The following is a 17,757-nucleotide window of genomic DNA, read 5'->3' as shown; positions in this document are numbered from 1 at the left end:
ATCACTTTACTGATGATCAAGAGTAGACTGACAGGGCAGTAGTTGACTGGGGTGGATTTGCCCTGTTTTTATGTACAGGAGACAACTGGGCAACTTTCCACACTGCTGGGCAGATGCCACTGTTGTAACAGTCTGGAAACAGCTTGGTATTGGTCAGTGCATTAAGCATAGGAGTTGGGATGTCATGTTTCAGTTGTAGACGACATTGGTAGGCTACTTTTGGAAGACTGTGTTTAATTCGGGTCTCCCTGTTAGCGGAAAGATGTTGTTAAATTTGAAAGGGTTCAGAAAAAAATTTACAAGAATGTTCCTAGGGTTGGAAGATTTGAGCTATAGGGTGACGCTGAATAGACTGGGGCTATTTTCCCCGGAGTGTCAGAGGCTAGAGGAATGACCTTATAAAAGTTTAAGGTCATCACTGGTATGAATAGGGTAAATAGCAGAGGTCTTTTTCCTAGGAAAGGAGTCCAAAACTAGAGGGCATAGGTTTAAGGGGAGAGGGGAAAGATTTGAAAGGGACCTAATGGGCAACTTTTTCATGCAGAGGGTGGTGCATCTATGGAATGAACTGCCGGAGGTGTTAATATAGGCTGGTATAATTATATCATTTAAAAAGGCATCTGGATGAGTACATAAATAAGGGTTCAGAGGGATATGTAACAATGCTGGCACATGGGACTAGATTAATTTAGGATAACTGGTTGGCACGGATGAGTTGGACTGAAGGGTCTGTTTCTGCACTTTACAACTGTGTTAGAGGGGCAGCAGGTTCTGGAGTACAAGTCTTCGGAACATTGTTGTCAGGGTTCGTAGCCTTTGCATTACCTAGTGACTGTTTCTTGATATCACGTGAATTGAATCAAACTGACCAAAGAATGGTATCGGAGATGCTTGGGACCACTGGAGGAAGCCATGGTGGATCATCCGTTTGGTACTTCTGACTGAAAATTGCTGCAAATGCTTCAACCTTATCTTTTGTGCTGTTGTGTTTGGTTCTTCCATCATTGAGCACGGGGATATTTCTGAAGACGACTCCTCCAGTGAGCTGTTTAATTGTTCACGATCATTCATGACTGGATGTCACAGGACAACAGAGCTTAGATCTGATCCACTGGTTGAGAGATTGCTTCGCTCTGTGTATCACTTATTGTTCATGCTCTTTGGCATGCAATTAATCCTGCTTGTTATCACCAGATTGTCACTTCATTTGCAGGTGTGTCTGGTGTTGGTCCTGGCATGCCCTACTGCACACTCCGATAAATTCCTGCCCTAATAGTATGGTTGAAGGGGAGATATGGCGGGCCATGAGATTGCAAAATGTGGAGGGGTATAATTCTGCAATTAAGCATCCACTGCCCCTCATCAACACGCAGTCTTAACACATGCTCTTTTTACGCATTCCTGTTTAGAATAGATTGCATAATAATTGATAATAATGATTATACTTGATTATTAAGATTTACAAATTAGTAGTTTACAGCTTGAATTCATGTACAGAAACAGCAAATTAACAAAGGGAAAAGCATGCAGCCTTTTGGGTGCCAGGCAGGGAAAAGCCCATTCAGCGTGCTCAAAGGAGATGGCAGGGCAACATGTGTTAGGTGGTAATGTCACAATGGAAATGGAAAAAATGGCACTGAATATGGAGACTGGTAGGGTGGAAGGTGACGATAAAGAGAACTCTATCATAGCTCTAGAAAAGAGTTTGTTAGGGGAAGAAATGAGGTAAGTGTGAAATAGAAATGGTTGCAATCCTCAATTAAAGAAAAAGGATGACAATATCAGAAGCACTGGTGTAGAAAGTTGTATCATCAGTCCACAGGATATGAAGACAGAGAAAAATGAAGAATGAAATGAAGTCTATCGGTTCCAAGTTCTAGTTTGTGACTCTGCTTAAATTTGGACTATTAATATTTTTTGGTCTCAGTCTGTAATCGATTTCATTCTTACTCACAGTTCAGTGAACAAGCCACGGAAGGTAATGATAATGAATGCAGACAGCTATTGATCAAGTACATGTATTGGTGACTGTTTAAACACTCTTGGCCTCCTTACTCAAAAGACATGATCTTTCTGTTTTTGGTATCCTCGCATCAAATCTCATGCAAGATTTTTCATTAAGTTTTGATTAATCATCATAGGAAATTGAGTCAGCGATTAATCTGAGAATCTAGAGCTTACTGAGAACATGAACACTACCTGAAACCGGACTGAAACACAACGAGAAAGTGATTGGGGCCAAACACTTCTCATACACATACTGATATGTGTCACTAGTCAGTACCATCATGCCCACACTGGGTGTTGTGGAGGCAATGAGTAGGATGTAGCAGAAGATGGGCAATTCTGAGCAGAATATTTAGGTTGAATTTCAGGATGCACTTCTGGAATACTGTCCCCTATTCTGGTCACCCAGTTATAGGAAAGATATTATCAAGCCAGAGAGGTTTCAGAAGAGGTTTACTAGGATGTTGCCTGATATGGAAGGTTTGAGTTATAAAGAAAGGCTGGATAGGCTGGGACGGCTTGGACTTTTTTCAGCAGACAGTAGGAGGTTGAGAGGCGACCTGAAAGAAATTGATAAAATAATGAGAGCTGTACACAGAGTTAACGGTAGTTGCCTTTTCCCTAGGATGGGGGTTTTCAAGATTAGGGATCACATTTTGAATGCGAGAAAAGGAGAGATTTTAAAAAAAAGACATGAGGCAAGTGTTTTACACAGAGGGTGAAGTGGTGGATGTGGGTACAATTACAACATTTAAAAATCGTTTAGACCAGTACATAAATAGGAAGGATTTGGTGAGATAAGGGCCAGGAGGAGGCAGTTGGAACTAGTTTAGTTTGGGGTTATGTTTGGTATGAACCGAAGGGTCTGTTTCTGTGCTGTATTTGTATGACTATGTCCATGGTTTCATTCATAGAAACAGTTTGATAATTCACACAAAAGGAACAAACACTAGTAGGAGCCTAGGGTGAGAGTATTGGTAAGTTATTCAACCATGGGAAGAAAGATAGTTCAACCAGATCCTGTCTTCACTCAACATTATCAAAACACAAATTATTCCAGGACAGCAACTGGCGACCAGGAACCTTGGTTGCTTCCACAATACCAGAAAATAATTCAATAAAGGTCAGTTACCATTTATTTTCCCAAACTGCTATCAGTTAAGCACAAAACTGAATACTGAGTATAAGAGATAAGAATGTCAAGATAAAAAGCAGGCCCCAGACTTCATGCAGTGTCTCAAACAGCACTGTAATACACACACATGGCGCCAGGTGTCAGTGCAGCACTGCTCTCAATTCAATTCTTCCTATTTACTACAGATAACAAGTGAAGTTCAGGTATAAAGCAAAGATTATTTTTGGTGAAATACCCAAAGATGAGCTTCTAGCTCTATTAACAGTTACTACCTAGAAACTGTTAAGTCAGCTGTGAATAATGCACGGTTCCCTTTTTCAAAATAATGTTAGACGAAGAATACATTGAGGAAACACCAAATATTGAGCAAGCACATGTATTGAGCACACTGTATGATTCAGAAATAAGTCAAAATGTTTCACAAGTGATGGATGACATTGTACCAGTCAATGTTATTCTGTGGGGAATTAAAGTAGTTCATTAGCACTGAGCAAAATACTAACGAATAGCAGTGAGACAAGTTACGCAAGTAATCTGGTTAAAGGAAGGACAGGGAGAGAACTCTGAACATTGAACAGTGCCAGGGATCTTTTAGATGTGCTGAGCAGGGAAATGATTAAACTCATCGGCCAAAGGATATTCCAGCCAATGCTAATGTTATAAACTACTGCCAAAGTTAGGGCAGGAAGAATGGCAAATCACTCAAGAACACAACCTTGTGGGGTTGTTCGCTGGATGAACTGATAGGGAACTCTTCAGCATGTTGTGCTGAAGTTATAAACATAGCACCTCTTTAGACAGTATCATCTCCAGGTGTTATATACTTTCGTTGCAGGGAACTAGGGAAGTTTTTTGCATTTGAAGAACTTCTCTTCTCCCAGTAAGAATACTAAACTGCCTTTTCACCCAGCTAAGAGAACATTTTATGGCATCCTTCATGAACTCGATTCTTTAACAGTTGCTTAATGGTGTGACCAAAGAAATGTTTGTCGTCAGTCCTGGAAAAATCTCTGATCTTTCACTGCGCACACAAAATATTGAAAAATACCACAATCAGCTGTGGTCTGGTCCTCATGGCGAGATGTGGCTTAACTGAAGGGAAATCACTTTTTGATCAATTGCAGATTAATGCTCAAGTATGCATATGATGTCAGACCAGCTTCTGCTCCACATCTTGTTCTTTCCTTACTTTCTCTATCACTTTTTATTCATCTCACTATTGCTTTCTCAATCAGTCTGCATCTCTTGCTTTCATTTTTCTCATTCTGTTTCAGCCTCATTCCCGCTCTGTGTTTTCCCTTCTGGTTCTCTCCTCTCCAGGTTGGTTGTTGAAATTCTCTTCTGCCATATTTAGCTCCAGGACTGAGAAACTGCTCACGACTCAATGGCTCACACTTCATCTATTCCACGTGAGAACAGTCAGGACCACCAGAAACTGACAGAGAAGCTAACGTCCAGTGACCTCACATAATGCCAGTACTTCATTGGGATAAACAGGACCTCTCCTGGCCTCAGTATGCATTCCTGGAAATCAGCCAATTTAAACTCTGGAAAACTGACCAAATCTGGGTTCTCCACATCCACCTGAAAATAACAGAAATACTGGTAAGCTGAAGCTGGGATCAGTTTATCAGCCCAATCAGAAAGTCAACATATCGGTGGTTAGTTAGGACCAACAGACTAATACACTGTCCATTCACTAGATTCAATCCCCTGCCTTCACATCTCACTGCATGATTACCCATCACAGGTGACCATCTAAAGCTGTATCAGACTTTATGCAGCTTTTGCCCTATAATACTCTGAACTAAACTTCTGATCATATATCTGCTTCATAACTAAGGCTATGTCAGCCCCAGTGACATCATTCCTCTCTGCCCACTTCTGTTATCCTGTACTTTAGCTCCTCCCATGTCAAAAAGCTGCTTTCTTACCTGGCTGGTGTTGTGCAATAGCTGGGTTGGATGGGGGTACAGTCTTGCAGTTTCTGCTGGGGAATACAGACGGATATATTTCTGTCCCACCACCTGCCAGAGAGAGAATGGTTTATTGTTTCCTCACACAAATAAAAGCAACTATGTAGTAGACTGTTTACCTGCTCGTAGCGGTGTCAGTAGTTGCCTCTTGGGCCTAACAAGTGGTAATTCTATCTTTGTGAATTTAGACAACTGGTGAGAGTGTGTGCATGCACCATGCACACTTACAGAAATATGTACACACAGACTCAAATATATACACACACAGAAGAGTAAATTTTACAATATCTCCTACTAGAAAACTAACATTTTCCACTTGGCTGGAGTGTGGTTCAAATTGTATCATCGCTTGCAAATGAACGTCTAATACCTCTAGACGTCTGTAAATAATAAGAGCACCTGATTAGGTACATAGTCAACATAATGCTAACAAACCTTTCATCATCATTCAACATCCCACCCCTTGATTAAAGTTTGGTTGCACTGTATATAAAAGACACAACATAGTCTCCATGATGATACTGGGTTCTCAGTGCAGTGTGGAAAGCAGCCACCAAGTACAGCAAGCCTGGTGGCCAGAAAATCATCTGCTTCAAACTGAAGTTACAAGAACTTTAAATGGCACAGTGCAGACTACATGATGACTTAAGTTGACAAACTCCCTGTCCCCTTCACATTTCATTTCCACCTTTATCATGTAGGCTTAACTCTTATGATAATACTTCACTATTCAGGCAAAGGTAGGGTAATCATTGGTTATTTTTTAGTCCAGTTATTTTATTGAATAATCCTGGGGTTGTGTTTGCACTTTGCAGCCTGGATGGCTTGTTGTTAATTGATGTCTGAAAACTACCCTGGCTGTTGTAGCTTAATTAGACTTGGCCCCATAATGTTACAATTTAATTAAAAAGTTACAAGGCAAAATTCAGTCTTACCAGAATTCAGTAATAAAACCCAAAACATAGGAGAAACTCAACAGGTCTGCCAGCAACTATGGACAGAGAAACAGAGTTACTGTTTCAAGTACAACATAACTCTTCTTCAGAACAGATGAAGTGGGTACCAACAAACTTCAGCTTCTCTCCAATTCTTTTTAACTTTGGTCCTGCCCTCGATGATGGGTTTTGGCTGTAGCTTGGATCTCACCACAATTTAGCCATTACCTTAGGCCACTCGCCCTAATGTGGCCCTATCTTGCTTCAATGCCAGTATGTATTTGCAGTATGTTGATTTTGTTTCTGCACTAACCTGTGTCAGGAAATTTTGTTGTGGGTCCTGGTGTAAGGGTGAAATTGTTCCCATGGGCCCAAACCAGGCGTTTATGGTGATCTCATCTTCATCAGTGTCTCCTAGACAACAGTAATCTGGTATGTCGATGTCCTGTCGCAACTCTGGGATCTACAGAAAAAAAAAAACTTAGTTTAACCAGCTCAACATGTTAAAACAAAAATCAACTCTATCTAGGTTTACACAAACAGTGGATGAGTTGCCCAGATGCTGCTGGCAGTTATGGAATAGTTTGTGCAGAGAAAATGCCTCACCTGTTCAAATAGTTGATGTTGTGCTAGATATCCAATGGGCTCCTGCTCCACCTGTACGAGGAATCAGAAATTCAATGATTACATGTTACACATTATATGTTACTTGCCCAGTCACTAACGTGTAGTCCGTGCTATCAGCTCCATACAGACTCAGCAATCAATATCTCCATTTATGTGGAAACAGTTCCATAAACACATCAAGATTTCCAGTTAATCTACAAGTTAGAATTGCTCAGTTAGCTAGAGTTCCTGAAAACACTCGATGCCATTATGCAAGACTGGGGTTTATATGATAATAAAATCATTCAGTATTTACACTGCAGTGTTCTCCACAGACAGGAAAGCATCACAGAACAGAGGGCATCTGAGCAGTGGAGATTCAGGGAAAATGTGAAAGATGTTAGAAAGCAGAACCAAGATGATGGATGACGAGATGGAGTTGGAGTTCAGAAAGCTCCGAGGAGAGACTGCAAGCCAGAAGGGTGAGAATTCTCGAGATTAGGGTATAATGAGGAGTACACAACGAGTGACAAATCAGAAGCACTAAGATGGATGACTGCAGGGAATTAGAGAAAAATAGGTTGACCCTTAAGATAACAAAGGCATGGATGAGAATAAGTATTGTGTAGGTATAGAATTGAGTTTCTTGAAAGTGTCAGCACTTTCAGCTTTTCTTTTTCAAAATCTATAACTTCTGTACCATTATTCCTCAATTTCAGAAACATCGGTATGAAAATAAAATTAAATTGCAGATAGCATGGATGTATTTGCTGGCTTTACATTAGGAGCACACTGGCTTTAAACAACTATTGATATTGGGAGCTAAAACAGAAGTTGCTGGCAAAGCTCAGCAGGCCTGGCAGCATTTGTGAAGAAAAACAAATCAAAGTTAACGTTTTGAGTCCGGTAACCCTTCCTCAGAACTCTATTTCTGAGGAAGGGTCACCAGACCTGAAACATTAACTCTGACTTTTTCCTTCACAGATGCTGCCAGACCTGCTGAGCTTTTCCAGCAACTTCTGTTTTTGTTCCTGATTTACAGCATCCGCAGTTCTTTCACTTTTTATTGATATCGGGAAACTGACCTGGTCCAAAATATATTTCTCAGTGAATTCATTCACAGTCATCAGGGTCTGGGACCATTGCTCATCTGTGTAGCGAGAACCCAATTCTACCGGCACAGTGCGACAGCCTGCGATCTCACGGATGTACTCCACGCTGCGAAGAACAGTCAATTTTTCTATGAAAGTCGGGATTTTTAGGGTTGAATACAAGTCACCTGATATACTGAAGGACTTCAATCCTGAGAATGCCTGGGTCCAGTAACAAATTTAACACTGCCAGGGCAGTTATACCATTGATTAAATACATATTAAATTTCTCTCTATGCTATTTGACATTTCTAGCACAGAAAACTGTTGTTGATTTTCTATCCAGGATGATGGTTTAACCAAGAAATCTGAATGAAAGATAAGAGATACTACACTACCAATATTTCATCCAAATGGGCACTTCTTTTCCATCAGCCTGATCTGGAATTATGTACTGAGGTAAAAATATCAGAATTTAATTCTATACAGTACCTAGTCACGCTCCATGGTCTGCGATCTCCGGGTGAAGCACAAGGGCAGAAACAAAAGTCGCAGTGCACTGCTGCTTTGCTTGCATTGTAAAGGACTTGTATATTGTTAACAGAAGAAAAATAACTGGTCTGTTGCTATCATGATGCATGGTATCAATACACTGTAAGGTTACTGCAGATAGGATAATTAGTGCTCATTAGTCAAACATTCACCCCAAAAGGCTTGCAAAGATGTACTGCAGCACCAGAAAAATGTCCTTTACAACTTAACAATGGTACAGAATTAGTACTGTATTGTTGCTACAATATGGCATTTTACTCTTTATTTAATAGGAAAGATGGAGCTCACTGACAGTTTAGCTATTTTTTAATAGGTTAGAGATTCTCAATGCCTATACATACCTCCATTTGCAATCCCTTACAGCAGGCCAGTGATCAACAATTCCCTCCAGTATGACAGGTTTCTGTGGAATGAGATACTGTGTTCTGAAATATTCCAATGAAGGGCAGTGGACTCTTGGAACTCCCATTCCAGTTCTCATTTCTTGTACCAAAGGAAGAGAAACGTTTAGCTTCTGAAATCACAAAATCAATTACATTTTAAAAGAAAAAATACGGGGCTGTCAGTGATTGGTGTCAATCCCATGTTCAGTTTCTGCTGAATTTCACCTGATTTATGAGGAAATGCATTTTCCAACTAATGGCTAAGTCTGACCTCTCCATTCTCCAGTTTTCTATTCTGAAATGCATACAGGAGTTGCTGTTGGATAAAGCATAACATTCATCAAGTGATTGAGTTATGTAATAGTCGAGTTGTTGACCAATCAGAGCTTGATTAATTAGTCAACTAGTTAACACAGGCTCGGACACAAGATGAGAAAAATGCCCAGTGGCTGTTTTACTCTGTAGAGCTTTGGAAACCATAGATCCAAAATCATCTGCATCATTTAAACTGAAAACATTCACCATCCTCCTCTCCTGTGACTTTGCAATATCCAGCTAGCCTGATGTGGACCAAAGTAAAAACAGAGTGTTTGCGTATTTGGGCAGAGGGGTGCGGAACAGGTGCTGGGTTTAATTTAGGATCCAGCTTTGTCCCAAACTCTCAACATTTTTTAAAAAAAGTGAGCATCACTGACAAGGCCAAGATTTATCGCTCATCCTCAACTAATGGCAAGATGACTTGTTCAGACAATTTCAGAGATCAGTGAAAAATCCACCACATTCCTGTGGGTCTGGGTCACGTGTAGACCAGACCACATAGGGATGGCAGATTTCCTTCCCTAGAGTCATACAGTGTGGAAACAGACCATTTGGCTGATCAGGTTCCCTAAACAGAAGTGGCCAGGATATAGATGCTACAGGAAGGATAGAAAAGGGAACAAGAGAAGAGGGGGGTAGCATTAAGTTAGGGATAGCATTACAGCTGTACTTAGGGAGGATATTCCTAGGAATATGCCAGTGAAGTTATTTGGATGGAACTGAGATATAAGAAAGAGAAAATCACCTTATTGGAACTGTATTACAGCTCCCCCCATAGTCATCAGGAAATTGTGAAGCAAATTTGTAAGGAGATCTCAGATCTCTCTGAAGAAGGATCCCGACCTGAAACATCCGCTTTCCTGCTCCTCTGATGCTGCCTGGCCTGCTGTGTTCCTCCAGCTCCACACTGTGTGATCTCTGACACCGGCACTGGCAGTTCTTACCATCTTTGGATGGAGAGGAATTTGTTAACGGTGTACAAGAAATTTTTCTTATTTGGTATGTGGATGTATCTCTTAGGAGGAGGAATAAAAGAATAAACTTCTTTTGAGAAGTTAGGCAGGGCAAGTGATTGAGTTGTCAGTAGTGGGGCACTTTGGAGCCAAAGATCATAATTTTATTAGTTTTGAAATAGTTATGGAAAAGGATAGACCTGATCGAAAAGCTGAAGTTCTAACTTGGAGTAAGACCAATTTTGACGATATTAGGCAAGAACTTTCAATAGTTGATTGGGAGAGGCTATTCACAGGTAAAAGGTTGGAAAGTGGGAAGCCTTCAAAAATGGGATAATAACAGTCCAAATGCAGAACGTTCTGCCAGTCTGAAGGGCAAGATTGATAGGTGTGGGAAATGCTAGAGAAATTGAGGCACTGGTCAAGAAAAAAATGGCATATATCAGGTATAGACAGCTGGAATCAAATGAATCTCTAGACAAGTATAAGGGTAGTTGGAGTAAACGGAAGATGGAAACCTGGAGGGCAAAAAAAGGGGGCATGAGATAGCTTTGGCAAACAGGGTTAAGGAGAAACCAGGGATTCTACAAATACATTAAGGGCAGAAGTGTAACTTGGGAGGAATAGGGCCATTTAAAGAGCAATGAGGTCATTCGTGTGTTGAACCTCAGGAGATGGTTGAGATACTGAAAGAGTATTTTGCGCTGTTATGTACTGTGGAGAAGGCTTTAGAAGCCAGTGAGCTTGGAGAAATAGATAGTAATATCGTGAAAAATGTTCACTTTACATAGGTGGTGGTGCTGGATGTCTTAAAATGTATAAAGGATAGACAAATGCCAGGGACCTAATCAGGTATATCCTAGAATTTTGTGGGAAGCAAGAGAAGTGATTTCTGGCCCACTTGCTAAGATATTTGTATCATAGCCATGGATGAAGTGCTGAAAGACTGGAGGGTGGCTAATGTGATGCCACTATTTCAGAAAGGTGGCAAGACAAAACGAGGGAACTATACACCGGTGGGAAATTTGTTGGAAGGGGTTCTGAGGGACAGAGTTTACATATTTGGAAAGGCAAGGACTGATTACGGTTAGCCAACGTGGCTTTGTGCGTGAGATGTCATGTCTAACTTGATTGAGTTTTTTGACGAAGTGACAAAGAAGATTGATGAAGGCAGAATGGTGGACGATTTCTATATGGACTTCAACAAGTTAAATGTTCTTTAGGATAACCCGTATTTGGTTGCCATCTTGCGAGTGTCTACTGTCAAGTATTCAGGTGTGGAGACATGTTGAGGTATAGCTCTGAAGACATCCATCTTGGATAGCGTGGCCAGCTCAGCATCAGTGCCTGGATTCTCAAATGAAGAGTGCTGAACTTGATCTATTCCAAATTTAAGCGCCGTCTTGCAGATGGTGGCGATGTTTTAATGGCTTAGAAGGTGAACCACTGTCATAGTGTACTGCCCTTATCCTTTTCTTATAACCATGGTGTTAATGCTGATGGTGTCTGTGTTAGACTGACTAGGTAAGATTATTAGCACAGACCAGGTATTGCACTTTTCTTTCTGGATTTGTGGTGTTCAGCCACTTATCACTCAGCTAAACTATGAGGAAGGCTTTACGTGTGCTTTTTGGTAATGGTCCAGTGACATCCATAACTTCCCAAAGATGGAATCTTTAAATCACAGAACCTACCCAAAATGAAAATTTTGTTTTATCCACTTCTCTGAAATTGATTGGGATTTAGAACAGGTATTAAAAGTTTGTGTTAGTGCTAAAGTTGGTGTTGATATGCAAACAGTTTTTGTCAAATTGGAGGCCAGAAAATGCCTTAAAAAAGACATCTATTAAATCAGCATGACATTTTTGAATCATGCGAACAGTGAGCTGCTCTGGAGAAAACTAATCTGGGCTACTTATTTTTTCTGCAAAGGTTAAAGAATGTTGGGATATTTCTGGGAAATCCATTGTTTGTTTTCTTTTCTCTTGTTGAAATCATTCTCCAGCAAACAGCACTAGAACGATGTAAATAAACTATGAAACTTGTTTCTTTCCTAAGTAATTATTAGGACATTTATTTTCAAACAAAAAAAAACAAGACATAGTATGGTGGCTCAGTGGTGAGCACTTATGCCTCAAAGCACCAGGGACCTGGGTTCGATTCCATTCCTGGGTGTTTGCATGTGTTTCCTCCAGGTGCTCTGATTTCCTTCCCTCATCCAAAAGAAGTACACATTCGGTGGATTAGCCATGCTAGATTGTCCATTGTGTCTAGGGATGTGCAGGGTAGGTGGATCAGCCACAGGAAATGCAGGGGGGGGGGGGTCTTGGTGGCCTGCTCTTTAGAGGCCAGTGTGTTCTTGATGGGTTGAATGGCCTGCTTTCACACCGTATGGATCCTATGATTTTAAGGCATTTGACAAGGTTCTGCATGGTAGATTGGCCAGCAAGGTCAGACCACATGGAATCCAGGGACAGCCAGTGATTGGACACAAAATTGGCCTGAAGGAAGAAGACAGAGGGTTGTTTTGCTGGGTCCTCTGCTTTTTGTCATTTGTATAAATAATTTGGGTGTGAATATAGGAGGAACAGTTATTAAATTAGCAGATGACACCAAAATTGGTGGTTTAATTTGAACAGTGATCAAGGAGTGGCCGATCGAGTTTAACGTAGATAAATGTGAGGTTTGCATTTTGGCAAGCCAAATCAGGTCAGAACTTAATGGTAGGGTCCTATGGAGTACTGATGTATGGAGAGTTTTTAAGACAGCAGATTTGTAGTTCCTTGAAAATGGAGTAGCAGTGATGTAGGCATTTGGTATGCTTCCCTTTATTGATCAATGCATTCAGTATACTGACATTCTTCTGTACAGTTGCAACGTGACATCCCTCTGGTGAGGCCACTTTTGGAGTATGGCATTCAATTCTAGCCTCCCTGCTACAGGAAAGATGTTGTTCTATACAGTCATACAGCACAAAAACAGGCTCTTTGACCCAACTTGTCCATGCTGACCAGAATTCTTAAACTGAATTAGTCCCATTTGCCTGTGTTTGGCCTATATCCCTCAAAAGCCTTCCTATCCATGTACCTGTCCAAATGTTATTTCAACATTGCAACTGTACTCACCTCTACCACTTCCTCTGGCAACTTGTTCCATATATGCACCACCCTCTGGGAGAAACAGATGCCCCTCAGGTCAGTTTTAAATCTTTCCCCTCTTAGCTTTAACCTATGCCCTCTAGTTTTGGACATCCTTACCCTGGAGGAAAGACCCTGGGTATTCATCTTATCAATGCCCCTCATGACTTTATAAATCTCTATAAGCTCATTCCTCAGCCTCCTACACTCCAGGGAAAAAAGGTCCCAACCTATTCACCTTTTCCTTCTAACTCAAACCACCCTATCTCAGTAATATTCTTGTAAATCTTTTTGCATCCTTTCCAGTTTAATAACTTGCTATAAAGCAAAGCAAATTAATTCTTAGGTTTGGGATTGTTAATAACAAAGTCACTCTGCAGTTTTCCTTTTCCATTTCTATTACCCCCCCATCGCTTCACTTCTCGCCTCACTTTACAACCAATTAGTATTGCATTATGGGCAACAGTGCCTTATATCTGTGTTGTAAAACTATATCATCCTCATTTCCCTTCTGATTTATTACACACAGCAGTCTTCCCTCCCATTACTATTATTCTAATGCACCACCCATTCCAGGCCCCACCATTTTGAGATTTAAATGGCAAAAATACTTACCGAATTGTCTGCTTGCTCTCTCCATTCTTAACATTTTCTAAATATAGAGACAAGTGGTTGAATATAAACAGTACCTTTCTGCTTGATTCCTGATGGCTTGCAGCATCTTCTAAAGGCCTTTTCCCAGCAGTGTTGTACCTCTGAAGAACTCTGACCAGTCTGATGAGAATGTTGTCCAATATGACTGCCCCCATCAACAAACCCATGTCACAAGTTTTTATTGCTTCACTAAGTGTTGCTTCATCCTTGCACAAACAAACAGCTTTAAACAGACAGCCATGAGAATACACCCTCCTCCAATCCTTATTCACCTCCCTCCAAGTTCCAATATTGAGCTTCTCCCAAGAGAAATCCACAACCGTCTGACAGAGCTGCAGGCACTTGTCTATGTCCTGGCCTTTGTACAGTAATTCCACTGTTTCTCTTAATAAGAATACAAGGCTCTTATCCACTGTATTGTCAAACTGTAAGGTGAAATCTTCCAATCTGGGTGGCAAAACTGCCATTACCTGTTCCCAAAGACAATGCATCTGTTCATGGGTTTCACTCGGCAGTTGATGGCAACACACTTCAGAGACTAAATGAACAAAGAAATTATCCAGTTCTAAGGAAGGGTCACCGGACCCGAAAATGTTAACACTGAATTCACAGTTCCTGCCAGACCTGCCGAGCCTTTCTAGCAACTTCTGTTTTTGTTCCTGATTTATAGCATCCACAGTTCTTTCGGTTTTAATGAAATTATCCAATATGCCAAGAATCTGATACTCGGATTTTTTTTTCACATTCAGTAATTATGATGAACTCAGCATTTGTGGCCTTGTTTTGGTCTTCACTGGCTCACCAGATTTCCATTGTGGAGATGATCCTAGACAAACCAACACAAACTGAAATGACTGTTCTATTAAAATTGACAGACTACAATTAAACCTGGGTTATGAGGCTACAGAGCAATTTTCCACAAGACTATCAAACAAAACTAGAATTGCATTTGCTCTTTCAAGTTGTGCATTTGTGATTTTTCTTCTCAAGCCATGTTTATCAACATATTACCAAAGTCCCTCCATACGGTCATCTTTCATAGTGACTCGTTGAAGCACGTGCTCATCCAATGAAGCATTTTTGATGCATTCTCATTAATTATTGATACACAAGCATTAATTGTGGCTACTCATTCAAGTGTTGTAAAGAGCCTTCTGTTTATAGAATAGTCAATGCAACTCAACTGACATTTTAAAGCTGCAGTCTTCCTGATGGGCTTACTAACCTGTTTCCATTTAGAGGAGAAATGAATGACTGAATAGAAATATAATCCTTTCTACTGCATTCCTTCTTAAATGCTGTTTCTGCTAGCTCGTTTTCCAGCGAAATCTCCACCCACCAAAATTGGAAAAGTTAAAACAAGAAAGGGCAATTAACAACTGAAAACAAAACTAGAAATCTGGTATATGCACCAACATACAAGTGACTGGGCTACACACAACAGCCATTTTCCAGGTTCACACCTCAGTGTACGCTATTAGCTATTTGCAGGCAGATCGATGGGAGAAATGCTGCTGGACCACATACTTTAGGTTAGAAGGACAAATTAATTTCAGGCAAGGGTTTCCCTTATTGATGCTTACTATCTTTCGATTCGTGTATGTAACATGTGGGAAGGTCAGGAACAGAAAGATCTGCATTTGTGCAGCAACATCCTCTATTGTAGGCTGTCCCAAAGCATTTTAAAGATAATCAAGTAGTTTGAAGGGTCATCACCATTGCAACATACGATACACAGCAACTAACTTCACATACAACAAGCTCCTATAAAGAATAATCCAATAATCAGATAATCTGCTTTTTAGTAGCACTAGTGCCATGGAAACCTTTACACCCATCTGAAGTGGGACAACGTGGGAATGCTTAACCATCTTTTAGACGTTATATCAATCTCACAAGCAATACATCAGATTAACGCTCTGCAGTCCTGCCACATAGTCATGAATGGTGATGGACAAGTCAAATACCCTGCAGAGAAGCCGCCACACAAAAAACACTAAATATTTTCAATGACAGGGATGCATAAGAATTGTTGTGAACGACAAGCTGAAGCAAATGCATGCACTATGAAGAGTTGAGTGGATGATTGTTTCAGGACTTTTGTGGTTCCCAACTTAAAAGATGCCAGTCTTCAGCAAATCCAATATATTCTCTGTATGTCAAGGATTCGCTGAAGGCACAGGGAAGGGAAATGGATCACGAAACATGTGGTTTACTAAGGCACGGACTCTAGAACTACCAATAGTCCTAGCCAAGATGTTCCAATAAAGCTACATAGATATCCGAGTGTGGAAGACTGCCCAGAAATTGTGTGGCCACAAAATTAAAATAAGGCAAACAAATTCTGGCCAATTCCTGCACCCTCACCTCACTCTCAATCATCAGCAAAACTTTGGTAAGTATTGTCAACAGGTGTTATTAAATGATACATCCACAACAACCCTGCTGACCTCTACTCGCTTTACATTTTGTCATAAGCAATCAGTTCTAGACTTCACAGGTTCCGAATTCCAGTTGTGAAGTAAGAGTAATAACTTTGAAACCAAGACATCAACTGATTGAGTGTGGAATCAAGAAGTCTCAACAAAATCAAAGTCTTCACTTGTCCAAGTAACGACTGACAGACCTGAAGAGGGTTCGGTTCTTGGAGGCCAAAAACCTCAGGCCCAGGATATTGCCTCAGAGTAGATATATTCTAATCAACCTGTTTAGAAATGTTATTATATACCTTTGGAGTAGATGGGATTTGAACCTAGGCCTCTTGACTCAGGAACAGGGACACTCCCCTGCCACAAGAATGCTTTTGTTGCAAGGTAGATATTTTCTAGACCAACCTGTTCAAGGCATTATAAACACACCACTGGAGGGAGTAGGACTTGAACCCAGGTCTCCCGGCTCAGAGGCAGGGAAAATACAACAGTGCCACAAAAACCCTCTTGCTGAATGATACTGAATCAGGACCAATCATCTCCAGCTCCTTTAACAATGACTTTCACTCCAGCAGCAGGTCAGAACTGGGAATGTTTGCTGATGTTTCAACAGTGTTCAGTACCATCTATACTTCTTCAGATATGATAGCAATCTCTTCCTGCATGCAGCAAGAGTTAGAAAACATTTGGTCTTGGGTGATAAGTGGCAAGTAACACTTGCACCAGACAAATGACAGACAATGACCAGCTCCTTTAAAAGGGGAACTAACTAACATCCCTTGGTAGTTAACGCCATTACCATCAATGAAACCTTTGATCGTTAACATACCATTTATAAAGTGATACAGGGATGATTCTCCACAACAACGCCTGCTCCCACATTTTCAGGGGTGATAAACCCTAAATATAAGTAACATACAGCAGTAACAGATGAATCAGTTCCCTTTACAGCAATTACAATTGTGAACTAATTCAGCAAATCCTTATATTAAGCAACACGTTATCTAACTAGACATCATAAAACTTGCTTCTAGAAATCTAATGGAATGATTACGAAGTAGTAACGTGTGGCTAGGGAAAAAGGTCTCTGCACAGCCCACAGAGGAGACAATGAACCAGTATCAGCAAGTTATCTTCTAATTAGAATAGGCCTGTTCGAAAGTTAGTTTGGGTCTGCCTCAACCCAGAATAACAAAACGCAGCTGATGTTGGAAGGGGAGAAAAATACTTAGATTTACATCATGCCTGTCAGGATTCAGTACATTTTGAAGTGCTTAAGAGCTATTGCAGTGTTTTTGAACTACATTAACTAGTTTAATTTAGGAATTATTGCAGCCAATTTGCATGCAGAAGCCCAACAACCTATAATGTGAATTACAATCAGATAATTTGTTTCATGATATTGCTTAAGAGACAAATAATGGCTGGGACAAGATATCTTTCTAGTTGCTGTGTGAAACAATTCCATGTTTACATGCACCGGGGCGGAGTGGGGGGGGGGGGGGGGGGGCTTTAACGTCTCAACAAAATAACAGCACTTCTAACAATGCAACTCTATCAGCACTGCTTTGGAGAGTCAGG

The 17,757-nt window shown here is 40.7% G+C and overlaps 1 protein-coding gene across 2 annotated transcripts in view; it reads right to left on the bottom strand.

Annotated features, from left to right (window-relative positions):
- Nucleotides 1–3,502: 3,502 nt before the first annotated feature.
- Nucleotides 3,503–17,757, bottom strand: part of kdm8 (lysine (K)-specific demethylase 8) — a 34,908-nt gene continuing 20,653 nt past the window's right edge. For both annotated transcript variants that reach the window (XM_048552630.1, XM_059653998.1), the window contains exons 2-8: nucleotides 13,783–14,573; nucleotides 8,644–8,816; nucleotides 7,745–7,877; nucleotides 6,660–6,710; nucleotides 6,367–6,516; nucleotides 5,077–5,169; nucleotides 3,503–4,726 (exon numbers count right to left, since the gene is read on the bottom strand). In XM_048552630.1, the coding sequence (XP_048408587.1) occupies nucleotides 4,562–4,726; nucleotides 5,077–5,169; nucleotides 6,367–6,516; nucleotides 6,660–6,710; nucleotides 7,745–7,877; nucleotides 8,644–8,816; nucleotides 13,783–14,238 (1,221 nt within the window). In that variant the 5' untranslated portion in view covers nucleotides 14,239–14,573 and the 3' untranslated portion in view covers nucleotides 3,503–4,561. The remainder of the gene's footprint in view (nucleotides 4,727–5,076; nucleotides 5,170–6,366; nucleotides 6,517–6,659; nucleotides 6,711–7,744; nucleotides 7,878–8,643; nucleotides 8,817–13,782; nucleotides 14,574–17,757) is intronic.

Source organism: Stegostoma tigrinum, chromosome 23, assembly GCF_030684315.1.
Source record: "Stegostoma tigrinum isolate sSteTig4 chromosome 23, sSteTig4.hap1, whole genome shotgun sequence".
NCBI classification, from domain to species: Eukaryota; Metazoa; Chordata; class Chondrichthyes; order Orectolobiformes; family Stegostomatidae; genus Stegostoma; species Stegostoma tigrinum.
This window is presented reverse-complemented; position numbering and strand designations above follow the sequence as displayed.